At 43.3% G+C, this 10986-nt stretch overlaps 2 protein-coding genes across 2 annotated transcripts; both read left to right on the top strand.

Moving 5' to 3' along the window:
- Positions 1-210: 210 nt before the first annotated feature.
- On the top strand, positions 211-4809 carry mybl2b (MYB proto-oncogene like 2b). Its single transcript, XM_085925131.1, has 15 exons — positions 211-473; positions 1195-1291; positions 1395-1466; positions 1543-1635; positions 1709-1929; positions 1999-2128; positions 2215-2274; positions 2383-2577; positions 2749-3015; positions 3096-3226; positions 3313-3412; positions 3524-3634; positions 3794-3901; positions 3984-4112; positions 4229-4809. Exons 1-15 carry the CDS (start codon positions 454-456, stop codon positions 4322-4324), a joined length of 1830 nt encoding a protein of 609 aa, XP_085781257.1. The 5' UTR covers positions 211-453; the 3' UTR covers positions 4325-4809.
- A 227-nt stretch (positions 4810-5036) lies between these two features.
- Positions 5037-10874, top strand: rpn2 (ribophorin II). The gene is made up of 17 exons (XM_085924719.1): positions 5037-5150; positions 5440-5630; positions 5746-5841; positions 6154-6329; positions 6406-6481; positions 6560-6694; positions 6787-6963; positions 7039-7157; positions 7354-7459; positions 7620-7711; positions 7788-7902; positions 7981-8175; positions 8263-8349; positions 8425-8520; positions 8830-8905; positions 9143-9272; positions 10292-10874. The coding sequence occupies exons 1-17, from the start codon at positions 5138-5140 to the stop codon at positions 10305-10307; spliced, it is 1896 nt and encodes a 631-aa protein (XP_085780845.1). The 5' UTR covers positions 5037-5137; the 3' UTR covers positions 10308-10874.
- Positions 10875-10986: the final 112 nt, after the last annotated feature.

Raw genomic sequence — 10986 nt, 5'->3', positions numbered from 1 at the left:
AATTAAAATTATTGGTATATTCCATAAGTCCTGAAGAACATTTCATGTTTTCTGGCTGCAGCTACTTCCTTACTAGTATAGGTCACAGTCTTTACAAAATCTTCTTGTCTGAATAATGGTTCAAATTCTAATTTTTACAAATATGTTTATTTTGTTTTTGTCGACGCGCATATGTACTGCGCATGACGTCACTGCGCGTTCAACGTCAACGGAAGGGCGCGAGATAGAAATCCAGGAGCGCGGACAGACCAGAGAGTCGGGCGGGCGCGGATCTGTTAGCCGCCTCGGTGCTAAAGACTTGAGTGGAACAGAAGCAATTCTGCAAACAAAATCAACTTCTGACGGTACTGTGAAAGCAGTGCATCCAAACCCAATCCGAACATTGATGCACATGACGTGCAAGGGCCGCAGGACGAGCAGTCGGATAGCAAACAAGAGAAAAAACGGGGGGAAATGTCCTGGTGGCCGCGCGGGTAAGATGCCGAACGTTTTTATTGAAATTGACATCGACACCCTTTCTTTGACCCCCGACAATTTTTACGTGTTGACGTTATAAGAATCATCTGGTTGCCGAACGTGATGACTTGGTTTATGGAGGAACATATTTGACCTCATTACTGCTGTGTCTGCCGCCTTTTCCGGGCCGGACCTGCACGTATAACAGGCTCTCTCGTTGCGCCTTTGCGTCGGGTGTTTTTCTTCTTCTGTGATCCAAACGCTAATTTGTTGACTTGTAGTTATGATTTAAAATGAAGTTTGCAAGTTGCGTGTATTTGTATTTGCATGGCAGGGCGTATTCAACTTTTTCACCCAGCTCGAGTACTTGACACCTCTGTGTGCCTCGTTTGATGCCTTTTAATTCCTTGATGATTTTTTGATTGGTTCGAGCCTTTCTTTGAAAGTTTGGAAGTTGTGGTTAGCCATATCAAACACTTATGTTCTCCTTAGCATGAAAGTGCGCCCTGGCTATTCTAAAGAGCAGCCTTTGCAAAGAACTCCGGCCTTCATTCTAACGAGCAAGCCAGTATTATGGCAAAAATCCTGCAGACTCTTCTTCGCAATAGTGTGGAGATATTCGCTTTTAACACAGCTTGAGACTCTGCAGTTGCAGCATTTAGTTTGTACAGTTGTTCTTAGAGTTATTGTTTAGCTGAGCTTAGGGTTGTTTTTTATTTTTTTTTATTTTTTTTACAGTGAGGAGGGGGAAGACAACCAGAATCCTGACACCGATTCAGATGTTGCAGAGCAGAAAGATGGTGGCAAAGTAAAAGTAAAGTGGACCCTGGAGGAGGTGATCTGACACAATATTCACATTGTTTGAGTATATTAACGTTTTGTTACTTAATTTGGGACTTTTTTAGTGAGACTGAACATTCTTGATTGCCTGCCTACAGGATGACAAGCTAAAGGCGCTGGTTCAAAAACTGGGACAGAATGATTGGAAAAATGTTGCCAGCCATATCCCTGTGAGTTGACACATATTTTTAAATCATCTATTGTGTTCTCTTGATATCTGCATGACTTTGGTTCTTTTATGTTTAGAATCGCACTGAAAACCAATGTCAGCATCGTTGGTTTAAGGTTTTGGATCCTGACCTCATTAAAGGCCCTTGGACAAAAGAAGAAGATGACAAGGTAGGTTGTTATTTGGGACGCAGTTTGACAGGAGGATTCTTAGATGCCACATATCGTGTATTGTGTTCCTCAGGTCATAGAGCTTGTAAATCTCTATGGTAACAAACAATGGAGTCTGGTCGCCAAGCATCTGAAGGGCAGGGTAGGAAAGCAGTGTCGAGAGCGCTGGCACAACCATCTCAACCCCTGCGTGAAGAAGTCTTCATGGACGGCCGAGGAGGACCTCATCATCTATAAGGCTCACTGTCTCCTTGGAAATCGCTGGGCTGAGATTGCAAAGCTCTTGCCAGGAAGGTAAGCAATTCGAAATTGCGGCCTTTCTCAAAGGCTTTTTCTACATCCTCTGCAAATATTATCCAACAGGACGGATAATGCAGTCAAGAATCACTGGAACGCAACCATTAAGCGCAAAGTAGAAATGGGCTTCTACTCAAGAGAAGATATTACACCGCGTGAGGTTGAAGAGCTGCTAACTCACGTGAAAGATTTGCAGGTGGTTGGTGTTAAGAGTAATACATATGTTGTTATACATTCATATTTATTATATAGCCTCCTAATATTGTGATTTTGATTGCACAGATGCCCAGTTGCTCTCAAGATCACGCTGACCCAGACTCAGAGCGGCAAACACACACCCTAGTAAGCAGTTACTCATCCAGTTGTCGCTGGATTCAATTCTGTATTGTAAATTAATCTGCAAAATAATCATCTATTTGTCAGCGTACTAAATGTCTTCACACGTCGCAGGAAATGTCATCCCTAAGCACCGTTAATGCCGATGACGAGGCAGGTCCTTCCCAGGCTGTGACCTCACCAAAGGACAGTTTAAGTCCTCTGTCGGAAGCAGGCAGCACAGGAGAGACCCAGTGGGTTGTGGACAACGCTGGCTTTCTCTCCCCCACGGGGCCAGCATTGAAGGAAGTCCTGGACATGGTGGATGAGGTAGTATTCACTAATACGTGATATTACATTTTAACACCATGCGACAAGCACTCCAAGTTATACCTTTGTCGTATTAAATTGAAAATATACAACTCTATATAGGAAAAGAAAATATATATATATATATATAATACTGATAGCCGAAGGAATAACCCATTCTTTGTATGCTAGGACATTGATGCCTGGTGTAACCTCGCAGCGTTCGACTTGCCTGAAGAGAACCCAAGCCCAGAACGCCACCAGTTCCGTCTGGAAGCCAGTGCCCTTCAGGAGTTAAGCAAATCGAGCAAAGGAGAACTCATACCCATCTCCCCTGGCGGGATCACGCCTCCATCCATATTGAGTCATCGAAGTCGGAGACACTTGTCTCCAGATGCTAATAGTTTAGTGACACCAAAGAGCACACCAGTCAAGATATTGCCATTTTCACCCTCTCAAGTAAGTCAACTTCTCCTGGCTACCCTGATGCTATTGTCCACAAAGAGTCAACGTGTGTTCACTTTCAAATGTTGCCGCAGTTTCTGAACATGTGGACCAAGCAGGACACTCACGACCTGGAGAACCCATCGCTCACATCCACCCCAGTGTGCAGCCAGAAGACCACCGTGACCACACCTCTGCAGAGGGACAAGACCCCAATCAACTCTGCGTAAGGGATTAGCTCTGATGTGCTTAATTTTTTTTTTATTTTGGGGTGGGGGGGGGATACATTTTTTACTTTCTGTCTGCTTGTAGATTTGTTACACCCAACCACAAGTCTGAGCTCTACATGATGCCGCGCACTCCGACACCATTCAAAAATGCCCTGGAGAAATACGGCGCTCTCCGACCTCTGGTAACCATGAGCACAAGCAGTTCATGTACACGTGTTTAGTGTTTTGTTTTGTTTCTTTTTAATACTGGCCTGGCCTACATATTGCATACTGTATCTTTGCTGTTGTCTCAGCCTCAGACGCCAAACCTTGAGGATGACATTCAAGAAGTGATCCTCAGAGATGTGGGTATTGACTTGGTGTTGGAACTTCCAGCTGTTCCTGAGCAAAGACGCAAAGCTGTGGTAACTGATGATTTTTTATTTCTCACATATGAACTTTTTTCAGAGTGGGCGTGCAACTGTTTTTCTAAGGCTTCTGACAAGGCTCATTTATTTATTTTTAGAAATCCTAACCTAGGCAGAAAACATCATTGATCTTTTGCTCATTTGTTTTGTACCTAGCATCGCCGTCCAATGAAGAAAGTTCGCAAGTCATTGGCACTAGACGACTGCCAAGTAATGCCCAAATCCAAACGCAAATCTAAGACTGAAGCCAAAATTTGCATCAAGGTGACCACTGCAAAAAAAATATATATTGGGTGCCATTTTGACATAAGTATAATGATTCATTTTTTGATTCCCTTGCTTACAGGAGGAACCTGTTGGAGTTGATATTAACTCCTCATTTTGCCGTAAAAATCATGAAAATATTTTGAATCAGGGATTTCTTTTGGGGCCAAGTGACAGTGCTATTTTTCCCAGTGTCGTGCCCTCAATACAGGTAGGTTGTTGTGAAAGGGCGATATAAATTGAAATGTATTTATTTATTAAATTTGTCAAAGTATCTGATGTGGCCGAATGCTTTGGTGCCATCCTTTTTTTTTTTTTTCTCGCTAGATGTCCAAAGACTGGAAGGCCATCGCATGTGGGCAAACTAAAGATCAGCTCATTATGACAGAGAAAGCGAGGCGCTTCCTGCGTGGCATTAAATAACACACTGCAAACAGAACTCTGGTGTTGTCCTGAGACTACTCGCACCTTTGTACCAACTTGTTACACAAACGCAACAGAATGCTCTGTTGTTTGCTTTTGTACCATTGTGAAGAAAAGTACTGTACACCGCCTTGTAAATGTTATAACATGTTGGAACAACTTACTGGTAGTCAACATGTTTACTGTGTAACTTAAATTGAAAATGTCTGCAGGGACACACTGAGATGTAATTGCTTTTAGATTTTGTCTAATTGCAAAGGCCACCTAAATAGCAATCGAACATCTTTGTCAGGTTATATCGTTGAACGCTCAACTAAGAAAATAATGTTTGGATACTTTTGTAATCAATGAAAATGGTTTTGCATCGCATATGTGTGCATGTGTCTTTTTGGTCACTTGAGCAAATGTTAGAGAAATATGATTCCATTTGGTAGTTAATATTTTCAAAACAGTAACTAAGTGTACACCTACAGTATATATACACACACACTTAAACGCAGTAGAATTTGCTATGCAAATATTTCGACCTATGAATAGAATGTTGCTGAAATATTTAAAAATACCAAAAGTGCATGGACAAGACCAGAATAAAAAGACGAGTGCTTCTCAACTCTACAAGGGATATTTCGAAATGTCTTAAATTCAACACATATCCATTGATTGAAAAAAAAATATTTAATGAGCCCTGCAACGTGAAAGGACGAGCATTATTATGAAGCGCAAACCGGATATGACATACGTCAATCTTGACAGGTCACGCAGTACACCGGAAACAATCGTCCGTTTTGGTGACGCTGCATTAGACTACGAGACATGCAACTGATCAGTGAGTGAATGAATGATTGTTTTATCATGCATTGCAGTACCTTCTCAAATATTTAATAGCCATCATATTATGTATACAATGAGATGTTGCATTGTGCTGAATGTGTAGGAAAGTAGCTCACGAGCTTCTGTATCAAAGTGCCGCTTCCTACTGTGGTTAGCTAGCATTGGTTGTGTAGCCAACGTCTGCAATGATGCACGGCGACAAAATCAAAACCATCGTGTCTGTAAATTCACAATTTAACAAGCAATTCTAAGCGTGTATAAAGGTAATTTGCGTGTGTTCGCAGGGCTTCTCGGGTTGGTCCTCGTTAGGCTGGCTCTCGCTAGAGCTCAGACGCTCACCCCAGGTCATTATCTTTCCCTCTCCGATATTGCTCGACTTCAAAATCTCCTGAGCGAGTCCTTCACAGACCTGGAGTCGGCCTACTACTCCGTAGTCGGCCTCACCAGACTTGGAGCCACTGTTCCTGATCACAAGGCACGTAAGGCGTTCTGCTATGCTCATGGACGCTTTGCCGGTCATTAGACTTGTCACATTCTTTTTTTTTTTTTTTGCCGTGATTTAAAATTTGTTGTGTGTTTTTTTTTTATAGAAAGTATGCCAGTTTCTAGAGTCCCAGCTTGATCCTTCCAGTGTCGACTCAGTCTTTTTTGCTGTGGAGACCAGCCGAGCCTTATCCGGATGCGAGGTATGAGAGCATAACCTAGGCTCATTCATTTCCAGACAACTACGCATCATCTTTGTACCTTTATGGAGTCATATTTTCTCTCAAATGCTTAAAAGGTGCAAGCTATTGACTCATAAGGCACTTTTCCTTTGTTGCCTCCATTAATTGTTGTATTACCTCACATATCAAAGTGCAAAAAAAAGTAATTGTTCTAAAAGGCCAACACAGATTATCATAGAGGCATACTGCCACAAAACTGCAATTCCAGACATTTTCAAATTGTGACATCAATGTGGCAGATGCTGCAAAGGTTCCTTTTCTGACACTGTCTAGATCCCTGTGAGCAATGAAACCAGAGACATCCTTCTGGCTACCGTCAGCGAAGACTCCACCATGTCTCAGATTCACCGGGCCGTGAGTGCGATTAGCTCCTTGGGGCTCCCTCTGACCTCTCAGGAGGTCGTCAGCGCACTCGCAGCTCGCATCAACAAGGAGGACAATGTTGTGGCGTAAGTTGCGTTGGATTTTGTATGTGTTTTTTTTTGTTTTGTTCTAGAATCTGATTATTTTTGTGTTTTTGGACAGCATTACATTAGCTCTGCAAACAGCCACCCGCCTTTCTCCACATGCAGAACTTGGAGGAATACTTGAGGAAATTGAGGTGAGGTCTTTAACCTCCACAGGGTGGTGCTGTGGTACTTGTCTTTGACCACTCTACATGTGCTGCCTTTTCTCTCAGGATCTGACCGCACGTTTAGATGATCTTGGTGGTATCTTCCTCCATTTCGAAGAGGGTCTCGAGTCCACCGCTACATTTGTAACTGCCGCGTATGCCCTGTCAGATCATGTGGATATAGAGCCACCCTTCAAACAGGTATGATAAATTAGTCATTGGTGGCGATATGTTGCCCACTCCTGTTTGAAGTCTGTTGCTGAAATTTTGAGGTGACTTTGTTCTCCCCGCAGGACCAAGTCATTCAGCTGGTGAACTCCATTTTTAGCAAGAAGTCCTGGGACTCTCCGGCCGAAGCCTTCAGCGTGGCAAATGCTGCCGCTACTCTCTCTAACAACCGCTTTCATCTTCCAGTGGTGGTCAACGCTCACGGCCCCCCCACTGTATCACACAGCCAGCCCACCCTGCAGGTAGAACAGCAGGATGCCGCCGCAGTATTTATCTGCCGTTGAATTACCTCAAGTCATTCTGTTTGTCATCCCCAGATCCTTGTTACTGACGTCATGTCTCAGGCTCTGGCCTCAGCCAACGTGCAAGTGGAATCTGCGTACGCTTTGGCCTCCAAGAGCGTCATTCTTGGTCAAGCACCATTCACTCTCAATGAGTAGGTGTCCATAACATTTGTAGATGATACATTACAAAACTTCAGTCTACAGCATACAGTTTAGTTTTGTTTTACAGACATGGTTGTTCTACATTTGGATTCTAGTAAATTCATTTTAGTGTTAGCGTTGGTCGGCTCTGTAGTCTGTTTTTGACAATGAGCATATTGTGTCAAATGATTGATTGTTGTTTTTCAGCGGCGTCTTTGAACTGAACTTCATGTCCCAGCACCCACCCAGTGGATATTATCAGTTCACGGTTTCTGTGACTGGTGATAGCCGCTTGATTGCCAATCATGTCGAGGTGAGATTCTGTCAAATTGCAAAGCAAGCGGCCATAGACAATAAAAGTACATTTTTCTGTGTACGGCCCTAATTGATCTGAAATGACGTTAGAGTTCTTGTTCGATACATTGGCTGCATCGAATCGACTTTATTTGCCTTTTTGTCGTGGTGCCGTGTAGCTTAAGGTGAAGGTGTCGACTGAGGTGGCTGTTACCAATATGGACCTCTCTGTGGTGGATAAAGACCAGAGCATTGGCACAAAAACCACCAGGTCAGAAATCAAGACACACTTTTTTCCCTCCACTGGAAGCTAGCCAGCGACTAATTGTTGTTTTCATGTGATCCAGGGTGCAGTATCCTTCCAAAGCCAAGAGCTCGTTCACCGCTGACAGTCACCAGAACTTTGCCATGGCCTTCCAGCTTGTTGATGTCAATACTGGAATGGAACTGATGCCCCATCAGGTGTGTCATCGCCGTAGGGCGTGAACATTTTACTTTCAAGAGTCCCTTGAGTTTTGCGACGTCTTTTCTTCCTCCCAGACTTTTGTGCGACTGCACAACCAAAAAACGGGCCAAGAGGTTGTTTTTGTTGCCGAGCCCGACGCCAAGGGTCTGTACAAGTTTGAATTGGACGCAGCGGAGCGGAAAACCGAATTCGCCCTCATCTCTGGTACTTATGCCCTTTACCTCATGGTTGGGGATGCCACTCTGGAGAACCCTATCATGTGGAATGTGGTGAGTGTCGTCATCGCACACTTAAAACCTTGTCTCACAAATCATGCCTGGCGTGTTGACATTTATTCGTCTTCGGTCTGTTCACAGGCAGATGTTGTCCTGAAGTTTGTGGACGAGGAAGCCCCGGCTACCATTCAACCCAAGACTCTTTACGTACCCAAGCCAGAAATTCAAGTAAAGCCGCTCTTTTGTCATTCATTTTCCAAATGACATCAGGCAGTCTTGGTAAACGTTCTCCTGCCTCTGCAGCACTTGTTCAGGGAACCAGAGAAGAAGCCGCCAACAGTCGTTTCCAACGCCTTCACTGCACTCGTCCTGTCTCCACTCCTGCTTCTGCTCATCCTGGTAGTACTCGTGCATTCCAGAACCTTTTATTATGCGTATCGGGTAAACTGACAGAGTCGACCGGTTGCTAGATGTCCAGTTTTGTGATTTGGAAAAAAACAGCTCAGCGGTTCTTTGAATCATTGTTAAACTGAAGATTCAATAGAAGTGATACTTTTTCTCATTTTGAACTCGTTTTGACAGAATTTTTAGTTTTCACCGATGGTTATTGATCGAATAGGAGATTGGTAAACATTTTTTCCACTGCTTTCTTTGCATTTTTTCAATGTTAAAAAAAATGACACTGTTTTCTATCTCCTCTCTTTGCAGTGGATTAAGCTCGGGGCAAACATTTCCAACTTCAGCTTTTCTCCGAGCACACTTCTCTTCCATGTTGGCCATGCAGGTTGGTCTCGCTTTTTTGAAATGTTAATCATAGATTGTGCTTTAGTCACATTGTTTTGTTTAGCACGGCACTTAGAATGCATTGATGATACGTGCCTAATTTAGTCAAATGACTTTGAAAATTGACTTCTTATACATTCAGAAGTATAAATGCAATTTACACATGGCAGAATCTGTTTCAAATGCTCAGGTTATTGATTTATTGATTTATTTTTAATTATTATGAATTTTCTTCCAGCTCTGCTGGGCCTGATGTACATCTACTGGACCCACTTGAACATGTTCCAGACTCTTAAGTACCTGGCAATTATAGGTGCTGTTACATTCTTGGCCGGGAACCGCATGCTGGCGCAGAAAGCTGTGAAGAGGTGTGTATCGATGGCGCGTTGACACAAAAGATTTCTTAGAGAGTTTCTGATCCTTGAGATTGAGCGAGAGAGCAATCAAGCGTCCTTCAGATGATGTGTGAAGTACTTTGGCGCTCGGAGGCCTCTCCATAGTTGCTTGGTCCCCCCCCAAAAAAAAAAGTGGAAGTGAGAAAAGTGCTGTCCTTGTGGCTTGGCCCGCAAAGCTTGAAAGCAGTGCCAGCCAGGCGCTTCCTCAGGGAAGACACCTGACTGCGAGAGAGATGAGTGTGAGTGGGCAATTTCTTGTCCCTGAGTGAGCAATTTGTCACTTGAGTCACTGCCCTGAAGATGTTTTTCTGGCTTCACGCTTCTGTTTCCTCCTTTTTAATTCTTTTCACGCAAGTAGGCAACTCCAACTAATGAAGTGTTTCTGAGGATTGTTCTAATTTCTGTCATCTCGGTCGCCTTTATCCACACGCCGCTGTCTCTTTACTCCTCTTTCAGGATTGCCGCCGAGCAAAGTAGTAGGTTGGCAAAGTATAGGAGCCTCCGATAAAGCGCCGCTTTTGTAACAAAAGAGCTGGTTGTGCTCCCAGGCCAAAGTAAGAACGTCCACATGGTCTGCACCGCAGCGCATCTGCATCCGTAGAGTGGCTGGCGGCATGCGTGCGTGGCTGTGTAGCGCGCACACTCACTCATCCTAACGTAGCCTTTTCCTAGTTTGTTGTTTTGCACTAATCACTTGGTGAACATTATGACAACCGTGTAGCCGTGTCCACGCTGCACTACTCCCTCCATTGGTTTTGCCTTTTGTACACACCTGAATTGAGATTGCTGTGTTGTGAGACAAAGTCATCAGCATTGTTTGCATCCTAGATATCACTTGTGGTTTATTTTCGCTCTGTTTTTGTATTGAAATGCATGTTCAGACTAGAGTTGTCACATTATTTACCCCTACCCCCCCCCTTGTGTGTTTCGCTCCTCAAGAGAAACTGGCTGATATCAGTCATATAAACAAACACTCTCTCCTTTCTTCCCAGACTTGAGAAAAAATAAAGCTTAGGACATTAAAGGAAGGCACTGAAGGAGCACACGTTTCCCCCCCCCCCCCCCCTTGGAGTCGATCACCAATGCATCCCATCAGTCACACTTTGGAACAGTCTTAACGGTTGAAGAATGAGTTGCTGAGTGGAAGGAAATTGAGAAACGCTTCAAAGGTCTTTGAGATCCGACTGTATTGTAATGCTATTGATCATTGCACTTCATCTTCCTGCGAGATTATTTTTACGTGTTGTACAACATGCTGGTGATGTCAATGTGCTCTGATTTTTTTTTTATGATTGTTTTTGTGGTTTCTTGGTGGAATTAAGGTTCTTTTTTTTTTGTACATTACCATTTGAGACATTACCGTCACCATTACAAAGTTTTTACTCGGTGTGTCTCAGCTGCTCATCGACATGTCAGCCGATCTTCAAATTCTACCAACTGTTTCTGTGTTAAGGTTGACCTTATTTCCTATTTGATACAAATTAGCATCCCCAAGATAAATTGTTCGCAAGACATGCGGAATTCGAGAACACATTTTTTTTCTAATTAAGAAATAAAGAAATGGAGGTGAATTAAGTTTTTCTGTCTGTGTTTCCTTCACATCTCCTTCCCGGCAAGGAAATGTTTGTTGTTTGTTTATTCAGTTATATTGAATTTGACTTTGAACTGAGTATAATCATGATAATTA

Source organism: Syngnathus leptorhynchus, chromosome 11, assembly GCF_054491065.1.
Source record: "Syngnathus leptorhynchus isolate UIUO chromosome 11, UIUO_Slep, whole genome shotgun sequence".
NCBI lineage: Eukaryota > Metazoa > Chordata > Actinopteri > Syngnathiformes > Syngnathidae > Syngnathus > Syngnathus leptorhynchus.
Note: the sequence above shows the minus strand (reverse complement) of the source record. Positions and strands in the feature narration are given on the sequence as shown.